Source organism: Schistocerca cancellata, chromosome 6, assembly GCF_023864275.1.
Source record: "Schistocerca cancellata isolate TAMUIC-IGC-003103 chromosome 6, iqSchCanc2.1, whole genome shotgun sequence".
Classification (NCBI taxonomy): domain Eukaryota; kingdom Metazoa; phylum Arthropoda; class Insecta; order Orthoptera; family Acrididae; genus Schistocerca; species Schistocerca cancellata.
Window position 1 is genome coordinate 293,786,272 of NC_064631.1, and position 17,269 is coordinate 293,803,540.

Here is a 17,269-nt window from a genome sequence, read left to right on the forward strand (position 1 = left end):
TCTGTTGAAAGTTTGTATGATTATAGCATGAATTAAACACAGGACAGAGAAACAGCGGTTTGTTGCTTTAATTTTGGACACCAGGGTACATAATACAGCACTGATCATGATTGCCCACATCTTGTGTAAATCATTGTAAAATCACTTAAGTCACCAGTACCAATCATCAGGAAACAGTAAGTAACCTGGAGTAGATTTATAGCCAGCTTTTACGTAAAACAGATAACAAATTACTCTTTATTGATGGGGATACAAGTGTTACATGTGAGCGCGTGTGCCCTGAACAAAGATGTTGGCCAAAGATTGAACAATTTTCCTGTTTTTCCCATGTGACGAGTGGTGATCTGTCGGATTTCCTTTTGTACTGAATTTTTTTTTTTTGTAACCTTGTATTCAGCTGGATGTAAATGTAGTTCTCATTCTTTTTGTGTATGCATTGATCCACAATTTCTCTTTAGATGCTGGTAACTCGCATCAGCATTCATATTAGGGTAAATAAATATTTCACTTTTATATAATGGTCACCAACACTGCTGATTTCTTTTAATCTGTTTATTAACGTAGGCTTGTATCGTGTTGTATGCAAAACTGCAGCTGCCTATCCTTATTAATTGAACACAGAAAATTCCATGCCAACAGTTATTTGTGACTACACTTGGATGTGTAAGGCATTGTATATTCCACTCTCTCTTTCAGAGACACTATTTGATGGACAGTGGCTTGTGAATGCTGCTTGCTAGTGTTTTGTCAGTTGCACATGATACACTGCTGTGTGACTGAAAATTACAAACTAGCCAGTATCAACTTCTAATATCAGTTTGTTATGAGATGGAAGACTACAGCTGATCTGCCCCCTATAAGCTGGCAGAGTATTTGTGTGCTTACATAATATTCTATCCCTTCCATCTATGCTTATATTAAAGGTATTACTGCAAAGTGGTACTGTAAGCGTGTTGCATATGCTCACAATTAGGTGTACCTTTTCTTTCCGATGGTAGTGATCCTTAGGCTGCCACATGGAACGACGATATAGTTTTCTGGTATGAGGCATGTGGGCAGTGTGTGTGTGTGTGTGTGTGTGTGTGTGTGTGTGTGTGTGTGTGTGTGTTTGATAGATAATAATCACCCTGTACATTGCCCAAAATCACTCAGTTGGCTGATAAGTTAATCATACATTGTGCATACATCATTCACACGCCCAGGTAGCTGAGTACATCAGTGTTGCTTCAGGGATTCAGCCTGCCCCAGGTCAAACTTGCCTCATGGGCTAATCGCAAGGGCTGGTGAGCTGTCCAGCCTCGATGTGGTTTTTAGATGGTTTCCCATATTCATCTAGGTAAATACCAGGCTGTTATCCACATCTGCCACAGTTACATGCTGTGCAGACATTTATAAACATTATAATTCTTGAACATGAGATTTACTCCAGATGTATACAGATGGGATACACAGATTTCTTCCCAGGTGGAGCGATGGCATCAGGAAGGGCATCCAGCCAGCCACTGTCACTAACATTGCCTCATGCCATATAACAATGGTGACAGTCTAGAGAAATAAGAGAAGGCAAAGAAAAAGTAGTAGAAGAGATGCACACAATATTCATTGTATAATTACAGGTCTTTTATCACACTCATCAGCAATATTCTGCACTTTGTGGCATTCTTGTTGCCATCACTGAGTTACGTAACACATTAGTTAACGCAATGGACTGTAATTTTAAAGGAGCAAGAATTGCCAATTGTAGAATCAGTTAGAGGTTTAACAGATGTTGAAGAAACAGTGACTTAAATTTTGTTTTCATTGTTTATTCTTGTTCATTGTTTAATATTGTTTTGTATGTCTGGATTGCTGTCTAAAAACTATATTGTAATGCGTAAAACACTCCAGCGAGTTTTACAGAGAGCACAGAAAAGTGTCATAAAATAGTTTTCACAGGTATAGTATTTTGCTTGAAATTGTCATTGGAGGCAAATTTGTTTTTGTAATCTGTTCCCAGCAATGTGACTGTTATTGCAATATCATAATTTCAGTTTTTGGACATATAATAAAGAAATGCTTCTTTAACAAGAAAACTGTTGGAATATTGTGTTGCAGGTTTATGCTGGTGGGACGGAATACAGTCTTGAAGAACTTAAAGCAGTAAAATATATGAAATGCAAAGAGAGGAGGAACAAAGGTATCATGAAGTTTATACCACTGAAATGCTTTGTAATTTGTAATACCCACGTTATCATCTCTCTTCCTCTCTTTCAGAACTTGGGATTCCAGAGCACCAGGAAGCGGATCAGATGGAAATAACACTGTGTATGCCTCCACACAGTGCAGAAATAGAAAATCTTAATCCTGTAATGTCATTTGTAACAGAGAAAAGCAGTGTCAGCATTTCTAAAAAAGAGAGTAATTTATGTAATTATACAGAAAACAATATGTTTGATAACAAGCAACAGTTGAGTGCCTTATGCAATAACTATGAAAAGTGTACCCATACGGAAATCAGCACAATTGGAAGTGAATGTTACTCACAGGAAACAAAACTGCCAGAACAATCATCAGTGCCTAACAGTCAATATCAGCATTGTGTGGAAGGCCCTGCAAGCACAGATTCAGCAGCTAATCAACTGGCAGAAATGGACAATTTGTGCCTTTCTGACATTCGTAGTGCATTGACACCAGTTGCTAAGCAACGTGTCATAGATGGCAGTTGTGTTCCAGAAAATTTTAAACATGCTGATAATTTTGCTTCTTTGAACAAAGATCATTTGCATTGTTATGAAAACACTGATACTGTATTATCTAATAAGCAAAGTTCTTATAAACCTGCTTTGTTATTAGCTGAAAATGAGCAACAAAAAGTGACCAACCAAGGCACATTTCTGGGGAAAGGGAATGGGTTCTCAGTGCTTACTACAGGAGGTGGTGTAAGTCCTCCAGAAACAGCTGGTGGTTGTTTCACTTCTTTGAACAAAGAAGAAATTCCTCATTCCAAAAATGCAGACATTATATTACCCTCTACTAAGCCCAGTTCTTGTATGTCTGCCTTGTTAGTAGCTGAAAACGAGCAGCAAAAACAAATTAATCAAGGCAAATTTTCATTGAAAAGTAATGGTTTTTCAGTGTTTACTACAGATGATATTGGTGCTCGAGAAACTGTTAAAGCTAGCAGTTTTTCCTCTTTGATCAGAGCAGATGTGCCCTGTTCTGAAAACACAGACACTATATTGTCATCCAATAAGCAAAGTTTTTGTTCTCCTGCTTCATTATTAGGTGAAAATGAGCAACAAAAACTAAACCAACAAAGCACTCTTCCTGTGAAAGGGAGTGGTTTTTCATTATTTACTACAGAAGAAGATATTGGTGCTCCAGAAACAGTTAAAACTGGTGCTTTTTTCATTTCTTCTTTGACAAAAGAAGAAATTCCTCACTCTGAAAATGTAGATGTTATGTTATTAGCTACTAAACCAAGTTCTTCTGTGCTATCCTTGTTAGTAGCTGAAAATGAGGAGCAAAAACAGATCAGTCAAGACAAATGTTCTTTGAAAAGTAATGGTCTTTCAGTATATACTGCAGTTGATGATATTGAAACTCCAGAAGCCATTAAAGCTGGTGGTTTTTTCACTTCTTCTTTGAACAAAGAGGAAATTCATCATTCCGAAAATCTAGACGTTATGCTATCATCTAATAAGTTAAGTTCTGCTGCGCCAACCTTCTTAGCAGCTAAAAATGAGGAGCAAAAGCAGAACAATCAGAGTAAATCATCTTTGAAAAGAAGTGATTTTTCAGTGTTTACCGCAGATGATGGTATTGGTACTCCAGGAACTCTTAAAGCTGGCGATTTTTTCACTTCTTTGAACAAAGAAGAAACTGCAGGCATTATGTTACCTATAAAGCCCAGTTCTTGTACATCTCCCTTGTTATTATCTGTAAATGAGCAGCAAAAACCTCAAAACCAAGGCACATTTTCAGTTACTACAGGAGGTGTTACAGGTGCCCCAGAAACTCTTAAGGCTGATAACATCTTCACTTGTTCAAAGACAGAGGAGGTAGTGTCTTACTCAGATAACAAAAACAATGTATTGTTATCTAACAAGGTAGAGGGCTTGAGCAGTCCTATTTTGATGCAGGGGAATGAGAATGAGCAATGTGGAGAAACGCAGGAAGGAAAGATTTCAGTAAATGGGAACCATATACCAGAATTTCCAATATTTAGTGACGAAGAAAATTGCTATGCAAAAGGCCTAGCGGGTTTTGTTAAAACAGAGCAAGAAAATGGCTTTTCTGGCTTCCCCAATAAAAACAAAAACTTGTTTTCACATTCAGTTCTGTGTGGTCCCAACAAACCGTTACATGACGACGTGAGATCTTTCTCATCTACAACCAAAAAGAAAAAGGTACTGCCTTTTCAGTTGTTCATTGATGATGGTGAAGTTCCAGGAGGTAATGAACCATGTGCAATAAAACGAGAACTCTTCAAAGATGTGGCTCGTGAACCTTCTGATAAATTGTGTGATGTTAATTCAAAGGAAAATATGGTATTGCTATCTATGTACACACCAACTAATCGACCTAATATGGAGAAAAGAGAAAAAAAAGTGTGTGAGCACATAGTTACAGCATCCATGTTAAAATTAAAACACAAGAAAGCAACCGAACAAATCAAGGTAAGACTGTTAAATTTTGTATTTTAACTGTTCACTATATCAAGATGTGATTATTTCTGTCACTTTTATGTTATTTATGATTAAAAGGAAACTGCTGCTGGAGAATGTGAACAACAGGCTCCAGCTACAATGGTGCCTAAAAGATCTGAAGGATCTGTTCCTTCGTCCATTTCTGCAAGCTCTGAAGAAGTGCTTAAAGTCATAAATGAATGTTGGGCCAGCCCTCCAAAGGGTCAGAAGGATTCAGGTAATTTCACAATCACTTCTTATTTAATTAAAATTCCATTTTAGAGTTCTAAAAGTTTTACAGAAATGTAAATTGAGCTGTCAAATGGTGGCACTCTCAGTGTAAAACAAACGTGATTTTACAGCATGCTGTGAAACTGTTTGATATGTATTAAAAGGAGAATCAACTTGAGAAAAATGTAAAATTACAGGGAGTCAGAAAGGCTGACCAGTAAAACTTTGCGTGATATTTTAAAGGTATTGCAGAGGTAAAAATGCATTGTGTGAACTTTAAATGTTGTTTGTTTTAGCTCATATACTGCAGTGAATTAAATGTAGAAAAATATAAAAATTTTATTCAAAATTGATAACAGAATGGTCTCTAATTTCATTCTCGAGTTACTGGGTTTCATATCATCCGGGCAGTCATGTGCAATGTGCCCATTAACGTCCATCATGTGCAATGTGCCCATTAATGTCCACGCACATTGCAAATCACGTGCTCATAATTGTCACATCTCATAAACGATTAAGATTTTTGAAACGAGGTTTTTTGCAATTGATAGCATGCAAGAGGCATGTATGTTGTATGATAAATACTCGAAATGTTTTTTACTCAGGGAGATATGGAAGTAACAGGCTCAGGACACACAGACAAACGCAGCACTGTAGGGAAACACAGGCGGAGTTCGTATACATGCCCACAGCAACTAGAGAACAGTGTTGCAGGATGTGTATACATGTCCACAGCAGCTAAAGGTTTAAGAATTAGGGGGGAAAAGGAGGAAAGAAAACAAGAAGCTGGGAGAAAAAATGGGGTGGGGAGGGGGGGGGGGGGAAGACGACAAAAAGAAATAGAGGAAAAATGAATATTAACAATGAACAGTCTGTCAATGAAGAAAATAAAATAAACAGACAATAGATGGAGGATTATTTATGGGGGAACATACAGAAGAGTGGCAGGATGTGAAACCTCCTCTGCGACAGAGTTCCGGGCATTCTGTATCCATTCATGTTCTGCCGGTTTATTGGTGGCCATTCCTGAGGGAAGCATGGGAGAGGTGGCCAACCCAGGTGTCAAGGGATTCTGGGTTAAGAGAGTAAATGTTTGCCATGAATGCCTAAATTTTAACTAAGGGAGCATGTGGCATTAAACTGCTACTACTCCATTTTGTTAATAAAGGAGATGAATTCCTTGAATTTGCAGTGATTATAAACCTCTCTGAATAATTCTGTTTCTTAAAACTGAATCTGACCCTGGAAGGGTGGAGTGCCTTCAGTGCAGGATGACCAGTGGTGGAGGGTTGCGGCAGAGTTGCTAGCTGGAGGGACCCGGAGAAATATGGCTATCAAAATAAATGTTTATTTTGCTCAGACATTTGCACTATGCCAACATTGAATAGCGGCAACACCCCTCCGAGCGAGGCGCTTGGCCTGCGAGGTGGCGGCTAATGCCCATCTGGCAGGCTGAGACATGTGCCAGGGATTGCTGATACCAAGCCCAGTATGTGGCACGTGATCTGGTTATGTGAGTTGCACCACAAGTACACGGTGTCAGCAATGCTGAAAGGCAGAAGGAATTCTTGCACCAGTAGCCAGCTCTCCAGTGGAAGCTACAAAATGACAGCTCTTTATACCAGAAGCAGCACACCTGTTATGCCATTGCACCACTATGTTTAGTTTTGTTGGGGAGAAATCTCCTTGCCTGTAAGTACCATATTCTTACTACTGTGCTGGCAGTTTTGCCGAGCTGAGCTTGGTGTGTCTCAAAATGAGTAAACATCTATGTTACTTTAATTGGAATTCCAACAGTTCGCACTTGCCAACAGTTCGCACTTTCCAGCGACTGCTGAAATGCTCTACGTCCATACTCCCACAGATTTGCCCTCAAAATAGTAGTGGTGCTACAAAATATTTTCTATTTGTTATTTCATTAGCATGTTTTGATCACGGCCAACATCAGATTTCAATAAATTTGGAGCCAATGACACAGTTTAATCAATGGCGGGTATTGGATGATATCTGATCTTGTTAATATGTAATGGCCTCAGAAAGCTCAGGAACCAATTCTAATGAACTGAAGTACACTTCCTAAGGCTTGACACTTGTAAAATGTGGAAGTAGTAAAGAAATTAAAAACTGTTACCTGAACAAGGAACAAGAACAAAAAACACAGAAGTGTGTAATGAGTCACTCATTGAATGAAGTAAACACTGATTGCTATTCACTAATCAGGGGCTGGTGCAGATCTGCAGCTCATTCCAGTCCCAATTCAACTAGTGCTGCACGTTGTACCAATTGACACACTAATACATCCTCTTTCCTTTGAATGTTATTTTTAGTGCCTTTTCATTTAGTATCTCACCTGTCCACTAAATTTTCAGTTTTGTCCTACAACCCAACATTCCAAATATTTCAAAGTTTCTTCTTCTATATTCAATATTTTCCATGTTTCACTTCCATATAGCACTGTGGTCCATATGTAAACTTTCAGGAACTTTGTACCAAAATCCAAATAAATATATACATCGAGGTGACAAAAGTCGTGGGATAGCTGTATGAGATATACAGATGGCAGCAGTATTGCACACATAAAGTATAAAAGGGCAGTGCATTGGTGTAGTTATCATTTGTACTCGGATGATTCATGTGTAAAGGTTTCGGACATGATTATGGCCACACAACGGGAATTTGAAATCTGAATTGTAATTGGTGCTAGAAGCATTGGACATTCCTTTTCAAAAACTGTTATTGAATTCAATATTCAAATATTCACAGTATCAAGAGTGTTCAGAGAATACAATATTTCAGGCATTACCACTCACCATATACAACGCACTGGCTGACAGCCTTCACTTGATGACCAAGAGCAGTGGTGTTTGCATAGAGTTGGCAGTGCTGACAGACAGGCATCTCTGCCTGAATTAATGGCAGAAACCAATGTGGAACATGCGATGAACATATCCACTAGGACAGTGCGGCAAAATTTGGCATTAATGAGCTATGCAGCAGATGACCCATGTGAATGCCTTTGCTAACAGCACATCGTCTGCAGTGCCTCTCCTGTGCTAGTGACCATATCAGCTGGGTCTTAAATGACTGGAAAACTGTGGCCTGGTCAAATGAGTCCTGATTTCAGTTGCTAATAGCTGATGGTAGGATATGAGTGAGGCACAGGCCCTGTGAAGTCTTGGAGCCAAGTTGTCAACAAGTCACTGTAGGAAACTAGTGGCTGCACCATAATGGTGTGGGCTGTGTTTACGTGGAATGGACTGGGTCCTCCGGTCCTACTGAACTGATCATTGACTGGAAATAGTTATGTTTGGCTGCTTGGTGACCAATTCCAGCTGTTCATGGACTTCATTCCCAACCAACAGTGGAATTTTTACAGATGACAATGCATTGCATCACTAGGCCACAATTGTTCATGATTGGCTTGAAGAACATTCTGGACAGTTCGAGCTAATGATTAGACCACCCAGATCACCCTACATAAATCTCATCAAACATTTATGGGATATAATAGAGAGGTCAGTTAATGTACAAAATCATGCACCAGCAACGCTTTCGCAATTATGGTCGGCTTTAGAGGCAGCAAGGCTCAGTATTCTGCAGGGGACTTCCATGCCATGCCAAGTTGCCACACTATGCCGGGCAAGAGGAGCTACCAACATGATATTAGGAGATATCCCAGGACTCTTGTTATGTTAGTGTAATACAAATAGAACTTATTTGTTGACGAAAGATGGGGGTGACAAGAAGGGCATCTGGCCACTGTCTACCACTAACAATGTCAAGTGTATAAATTAAGATGGCGAATCTGTGAAGATGCGGGATAAAGGGCAGGGAAAAGGAGTTTCATTGTTTTTGCAAACGATATTACTTTTAATATAAATATGATAGTAACCGCAACCTATTTTGGAAACACATTACAGCAAGTTCCTCTGGATCTGGCAGCACACAGAATTCTAACAGCATTTTTTTATTCCTCCTCCATCCCTGCAGTGTTAGCAGAGTATTTAGATTTGTTTGTGTTATTGCACTGTCCCTATTTCTACTGCATAGTTCAAATTTGATAGAACAATACATGCTGTGCAGTTTTTATAAGGAACAATGCAAAAAAATATATCCATTGAACATGTTTATACAATGTATATGCAACATAGCACAACGTGTAGGTAAGGGATTAGTGTGGCATTCACACCTTTCTGACTTGTTTGCGGTAAATGTTGAAAAGTGAGCTTTGGCGATGTTATTACCACATATGTCTGAGCAGGACAAACATGCTGTTATATTATTCTTGGCTGCTGAAGGATAAACACTGGTGGACATCCATTAGGGAGTGCAGAATATGCATAGGGCAGCGTGTCTGTCAAAAACCGCCGCTGGGCAAAAGATCTGGGAAAACTGCGAATGGGGTGCTGTTGCTGCTGCTTCATGATTACGCATGTCTTCATATCACAAGTGTTGTAACACAGAAGTTAAGCCAACTGAAGTGGGAGATGCTCAAGTATCCACCCAGTGATTTTTCCAATTCTGGACTGTACAGCCTTAGAACAGAATCTTTTTGATAACACCTTGTAGCATGTTGATATCCTTATGATGAGTGTTAATTGTAGGATGGCAAATATGGTTTTAGATATCTTACAGGCTAAAGGTTATGCATGTCACTGATTGTCAAGAATTTAGATCAGATTTCCTTTTTAATAATGGCATTTCTTATGGGTAAGATAATTGCATACAAAGTTCCCCCCCTCCCCCCCTCCCCCCCTCCCTCCCTCCCTCCCTCAGATGATGAGGTGCAGCAACCCGAGCACACTGAGAATTTCTCAAACTTCTAGTTCTGCACCATTTCTCCAGAAACAAAGACACTAGACATACACCCTTGTGGCTTGCTGTGCTTGTAACTTGCATGTCTCATGTTTTATTCGAATAAGGTTGCGATTCAAATCAGTATGCTTGCATGAAAATGAGTCTTGAAGCTGGCTCTGGCGATACTTTTGGAGGCTGGCGATCATATTTGTTACAAAAAGTGTTTTGAAAAGCTCCATAATGTTAAAAAAATACAGCAAGCAAGGTCAGACATCTTAAATTACACAATTTATCAAGCAATGAAACACAGACGCCCACGGATAAATAGGCTCATTCCAATAATGAGAGTCTGACAAAATACCCAGGTATATACGAGGGCTGTCAACAAAGTACATTACGTTTTGGAATTAAAAATAAATAAAGTATTGGAAATTTTTTTATTATATACAGATGAAAGCCTCACTTAAATACTACTTTTCTACATAGTTGCCATTTAAATTAAGGCACTTATCATAGCGATGGATGAGCTTGGAAGTTCCTTCGTCGTAAAATTCGGCCGCCTGCGCCTTCAACCATGTGGTTACCTCTTCTTGAAGCTGTGCATCGTCATCAAAACGCTGCATAGCCAACCACTTCTTCATTGCTGGGAATAAGTGGAAGTCACTCAGTGCCAGGTCGGTACTGTACGGCGGATGAGGAAACAACTCCCACTTAAAAGATTCGAGAACTTCACGAGTGGCATTTGCCGTGTTGGCCCGGGCGTTGTCGTGAATCAGCAAGATCTTTGAGCCCAACTTTCCCCTGCGCTTGTTTTGTATTGCTCTTCTGAGGTTGTGCAGAGTTTGGCAATACCTTTGAGAGTTTATTGTAGTGCCTTTTTCCAGGAAATCCACAAAAATCACACCTTTTCTGTCCCAAAAGAAGAGGTAACCACGTGGTTGACGGCGCAGGCGGCCGAATTTTACGACGAAGGAATTTCCAAGCTCGTCCATCGCTACGATAAGTGCCTTAATTTAAATGGCAACTATGTAGAAAAGTAGTATTTAAGTGTGGCTTTCATCTGTATATAATTTTAAAAATTCCAATACTTTATTTATTTTTAATTCCAAAACGTAATGTACTTTGTGGATAGCCCTCGTACATTATCCATTCAGATGTACAGAAAAAGAATTCCATGCAAAAGGTCAGATAGTGCCCAAAGCAGTCCCCCTAGTCTAATTTTTAAATCGGACTCCGTTAACGTACAACAAACTCCAAACTCAAATTTTCCAAGGGTATGATGTGTAATTTTATTGGACCAGTTTTCAAGCAAAACTTGCATCCTTGCAGGACTTGACCATCACCACCCTCTTGTTGTCCAAAGTTGATATTTTTAAATTTTGGAGTAAGTTACTAATTTGGGCGGCTGGTCGCATTTTCACAGCACTTGCCACACTGAGATAGTGACACATTGAAGCTAATAATAGCAACGGTAGAATTTGAATAACCAGTTTTAATAATAAACTCATGTTTTATTCCTCTTCTTTGTTGTAAGTTGAAGATTCGTTATCCATTTTTTGGTATAACTTTTTGTGAGAGTCTAGAGAATGTTTGGGCTCATTCTGCTAAATCGTATGAACATTGGTGGACTTTCTGGTGATTAACACTTATATTTTCTGTCATTTTACTTCACAGTACAAATCAATACAAAACACACAACTTGCACTCCATCCTCGCACTTCAAACTCGTACAACTGACTACTCAAAGACAAAGATTTACATCTAACAACATGTAGCAAAGAAATTGATAGCATGTATTGATCTATATGTGCAGAATCATCTTTTGAACATAACATTTTGTAAATAAAATACAAATAATTGTGTATCTTTTTAGGAAGTCCATAATCATCATTGTTTTTACATTAAGTCTGTATAAAATTTGACATTTAAACATTTTCTTATAGGTATGTAGTAATGGATTTCTGGATTTTGAGTCTTCGATTGGGAATTTGTCATTTCATATGATCCAAAATTCGTTAGTACATTTATCTCATCATAACAAGTTTTATTACAAGCAGCACTGCTCTGAATCGAATATTCTGCTCTACAGAGTGAAGTAAACGGCATGAGAACTAGATGTAGCACTAGTGTTCATGATAAGAGATGATTCTCAACCAGTCTGTTAGAGGACAAGGGTTTTAGATGATTTGGTGTACTGTTGGACTCAAAATATTAGATACCACATAGAAAACACTGCGCCACATGATTGAAGAAAATACCATAAAAAGAAAGAGACTGTAAACTTAGAGTTGAAAGATTCTGTCTGTTTTTCTTCAACAACCGATATTTGGACCTCCCTCAGTTGTGAGGAGGCACGCGAGGTGTGATAAAAAAGTGAAGGAAATTTTTTAATTTCGTGGGCTTTATACATGAAATTTTCAATTTTTCGTATCTTGTTGGTACAAATTTTCTTTATGTATGCTTAAATTTTCAGCTTTTTTGAATATTCAGTTTATGTAGACAGTTGAAAAGGTTGTGTGTGTTTCAGAGTGTTTGGTGAATTTTTAGTTTCGTATGTGCTAGATCAAAGAATCTGCATTAAATTTTTCTTGAAATATGCAATAAAGTGTGGCACTGCATTAAAAATGTAGACTGTGGCTTTTGGGTGGGTCTGCTACAAGTAAGGAAGAGTTTATGGGTAGTACAAATGTAGTGGGTTGAGAGGACACTAAAGATGACTACTGCCCCGGATGCCCTAGCACATAATTTAGTGGCAACAATGTGGAAGAAGCATAGAAAATGGTACTGGGAAAACACAGAATCACAATCAGACAGGTTGCCGATTACATTGATGTATCCTCTGGCTCATGACAAGCAATTTTTTCGAATGTTCTGGGCCTGTAGTAGCAAAGTTTGTTTCCAAAATCATTGAGTTTTGACCAAAAACGTTGTCACATAGACAGTTTGGGAATTGCTGAATGAAGTAGAAAATGATCCAGAACTTCTACAGAAAGGTAATAACAGATGATGAAATGTGGGATATGTGTATGACTTCGAAACGGAGACCCAAATGTTCCAATGGAAACTGTCTGAAGAGCCATGACAAAAGAAATTAAAGTTCGAATACATGTAAAGGTTCTGTTCACTGTTTTCTTCAATTACAATGGGATAATGCATCACGAGTTCCTACCTTATCGTTGTATGATCAATAAGGAATACTACCTGGAAGTTATGGGCCCTTTGTGTGAAGCAGTCCAAAGAAAACAACCAGAATTGTGCAGTCTGTCACACCTGATTTCCCTACTCAAGTGAAGTAGTCACATTGATCTGGCTCCAAACCTACATGTGCAACTGTAGCACATGGGGCTCAGGGTTGGAGTCATGCACCTGACAGTATATTGTTGCAGTACGTTACGCATTTGTGTATTTACGTCGGGATGTTTATTTGTTAGTCTCGCAGTCTCTGCTGGTTAATTGCAAAGTACAGTGCAACAAAAACCTACCATACTGCATAACAAGTAAAGAAATACAAGCTTCCGAATTGCACTATCACCAGTAAATGACCTACATGGTCTTTACTGCATAAAGACTGTAAACAAAAAAGGGGCAAAAGGAAAGAAACACAAAGCAAGAACAGCTTCTGCTTGGTTACAGTGCATTTGTAACTTCAATGGTTACAACAGATTACATTTAGAAAAGGAGTTCGAAAACAGAGTAGCCTACCAAAGCGATATGTAGACACACACACACACACACACACACACACACACACACTCTCTCTCTCTCTCTCTCTCTCTCTCTCTCTCTCTCTCTCTCTCTCTCTCTCTCATGCATTCTGCACGTTATGTATACTTAAATAAGTGCTATTATATGTTGATGTACCCAGAATCTGCTTACATATATTTACTAATAGTAGAAAGCAAATAACGGTTGTTATTCATCACTTGGCATTTTTACTTCCCATTACCAGTCCTGTTACTTTTTATTTAGAAATATCATTTCATCCAATTAACTTTTAGTTTGCTCCTTTGTTCTTTTATAAGTGGTCCTGCTTTGGTAAATATTCTCACTGGGAACATAAGTTGCATGTATTGCAAGATAGTTTTTTTGCCTCAACAGCTAGACCTGAGTACAGACAAGGATAGGATTGATGAGCCCAGTCACTACATGTGTACCAATATGCATTATGTCGTGACATCGTATGTTCGACATTTGTCACCCACTTTTGGGGTATTTCCTGACATTTGCGGCCCCATGTGTCTTACATTAACTTACTTGTCTCCATGTTGTCTACATTGCCTAGAATTTTTAACCTTTAATTAGAATCGCCGTGCATACATTTTAACACCTAACACCTTTATCTGTTTAAAAGTCTGTGTTGCTTCTACCTCAAACAAATCTCTAGATTTACATGGTAGCCACATGGCAGTGTCTGAGGCTCCGGAATTCCATTGCACCCCCTCAATACCTTTTTTTTTTTAATACATCATATTGCTTGTTGATCTGTTGCGAGTGTAATATGAAAATTGCCAAACATAAGACACTGCACCATGAAATATGATATCCCGGCTGAGACACCAGTTGAAATATGGTATCCCGGACGAGACACTAGTTGAAAATATGCTCACTATTTTTTATTTACTTAAATTTGCCATATTTCGTGACAGTACCTTTTCCGTTAGATGTTTACACGGCGATATTAGTCTTGGCTTCAGTTGTCTAAGTATGATTCCACAATGCATCTTTGTCGGTTGCAGAATTGACATGGTTCAACGTGTTTCCCTCATTTTGGTGTTTCAAATACCAATTCTTCAAATGTAGTTTCTTCTTATAGTTAATACAAAAAAAAACTAACATAATTCAAAATTATTTATGACGGCGACCTTCACATTGTTCTACCGTCAACACACACCAAGAGTTAATTGCCGACTGACTACAGTCAAAGACGACTCTAGCGTCAAAGATGTTTTACACAACACACAAGCTTCCACTTGTAATCAGTCTCTTTGCTATTCTTCGATACATTTCCTAATAGTAATCAATATGTTATCACTCTCAAAAATATAAGTAAATTAACATATACTAAGGCAAATTACAATAAAAAATATACAATAAAAAATATAAGAAAACATTCACAATTTGGTATCGATAAAAACAGTAAAAAATATATATATATCATCTCCCAGATCCATTACAACTGCTCCCCAGGGCTTTTGTTGTTATGGACATATACAACAAAATCCCGACCACACTCAGTAATGGATCTGTATTACACAATTAGTACATTAATGATGCAGTCTGATAACCTCTTCCAAATTTGGACTCTTTGAATCTGTGGACTTGTTGCTGGCTGTTGTTGCAATGATACTTCCCCATCAATCTCGTACACAAAAAATTCAAGTAAAGAAATTATTTGACATGACAAATATACACGGTATAAAACATACATGAGAAATATTCTAACATACAGCATACAGATTGAAAATAATAGAAAGGTAAAACTCATTTCCTAGAATAAGATTTAAATTTTTTTTTATATCAATGTTAATTTCATTATGCTTACATATTGTACAGTAAAAATGATACTGGACATTTATAATGTAGTGTTTTTTTAAATATATATTTGCCTTATATATACATTTTTTTTACTTTGATTTTTTAAATTTTTTACTCATATTTTTTTCTTTTGTATATTTTTTTGCTTATGATTTTCTTTTTAATTTTTTTTAACTCATGGTTTTTTGTATTTTCTTTTTTTTTGTTTGCTTATGATTTTCTTCTTTTAGTACAGCTAAAGATACATCAGTATTATCTAAATTTTTTGCAATTATTTATGTGCACTTGCCTCTCTACTGCAATACTACTACAAGTCACATTCTTGTGAAGAGTACTTTTGCTCCCCACAACATCAGTATAAACAACAATAAATTGCTCATATATCATGAGGCTTTATCTAAAATTGGTTCTGAAAATTATACCCTTGCATGCATGTCCTCACATGCATGCCTTCACCCACAGGGAAGACTTAGCTTCCAAAAATCAGAAAGTCTCACTAGGGAGACTTTTTTTGTAAAAAAGTAAAAATAAATCTTTCTCTCATTTTTTGTTACAACAGTGTTTTTTCATCAGTTTCAATTAACATGTGACTTCAAATTATTAATTTATACATGCAAATATACATACTTGGTTGTACAGGTAGTTTTGTTCTAACAAGCGTATTCCAGTGGAGGACTTTTGTTTTAGATGGAAATATGTTATTCAAATTTTTGAAATTATGATTTCTGTTAATACAGTTTTACTCCACCATCTTTTTCCAAAACCACTACTAGAGGATTATTATATGCACTGATACTCCTTTCTATTATATTACATCCTTCCATCTTTTTCAGCTCTTTCTCAACAGCAGGTCTTTTTGATATTGCAATACTGTATGGTTTTATGAAAAATGGTTCATGAGGTTTTCACCTGAAGCTCACACTGATAACCCTTTACCCTACCAGGTATATCACTGTATTCCCACAGCAGATTTTCTAACTGTTGTTTTTGCTCCCCAGATAAATTTTGTGTTTCTGAAATTTTCAAATTTACTAAATTCCCAAATTCAACTTCATCAGTATCAAATCTATGAGTTTCAATATTCTCCAATCTGTTTTCTTTTAGTAAATTGATACTGTCAAAATTTCCATTACTCTGATCACCAAGTGTGTTCACAAAATTTGTCTGGATGTATTCCCTTTCACTAGTTTCTATCAAAAGTTTTCTTCCAACCCAATCAAATGCTGGATTTACTTTTACTATCCAATTCATACCTAAAAGAAAATCCTCATTAAATTCCTGAATTACAAAACATCCATGTGTGAACAACTTACCTTCAATTAAAAATGTCACTAAAGCCTGGCTTTTTACCAATTTACTGCTCTTCCCAGTAGCACCTTTTATCTTTACCCCAACAACTGGCATTTCAACAAAATCTTTCCCCACTTTCAATTTCTTGCTTAACCTTTCAGATATTCCCGAGATCTCACTTCCTGTATCAATTAAACATTTACCAATCCATGACCCAATTTGAACTTTTATATAAGGACTGCAAAATTGATCACTTTTCTAAGAACCTGTATCCTCATGTAATAAATCACTTTCAATATCCCCAAACCTATACTTATCAGAATCATACGTATTATTTGTCGCAGTTATAAAATTTGCACAAGATACAAAATTGTCATTAGTATTCTCTATTATCTCAAATAGCCAAGAATTTTCATCCAAATCACATTGTATACTATTGAAGTACTTATCCTTCAGCTTTTCAAAAATAAAATATCTCATCTTTTTCCACCACTCAGGACATACAGTTTCACATACATTAATAAGCATCTTTCTAAAGTTCTTGTCAAAAGAAATAGTTTCACTGTTCAGCCATATATTCATAAGAAATGTGTGTGTGTCATTAGTATCTGTAAAAGTTTCACTTAGGCTAGAAGTTATACATGTGTCATCATTATTTGTGTAGTCAGATTCCTTACCAACAACATCAAAATTCACACTTCCACATACACCCAGCTTGTGAGTCTTATTCATCCTGGTAACGTCCCTGG

At 37.4% G+C, this 17,269-nt stretch overlaps 1 protein-coding gene across 2 annotated transcripts in view; it reads left to right on the forward strand.

Moving 5' to 3' along the window:
• Positions 1-17,269, forward strand: part of LOC126191041 (uncharacterized) — a 161,419-nt gene that overhangs the window by 88,411 nt on the left and 55,739 nt on the right. For both annotated transcript variants that reach the window (XM_049931751.1, XM_049931752.1), the window contains exons 7-9: positions 2,095-2,176; positions 2,254-4,658; positions 4,746-4,905. In XM_049931751.1, the coding sequence (XP_049787708.1) occupies positions 2,095-2,176; positions 2,254-4,658; positions 4,746-4,905 (2,647 nt within the window). The remainder of the gene's footprint in view (positions 1-2,094; positions 2,177-2,253; positions 4,659-4,745; positions 4,906-17,269) is intronic.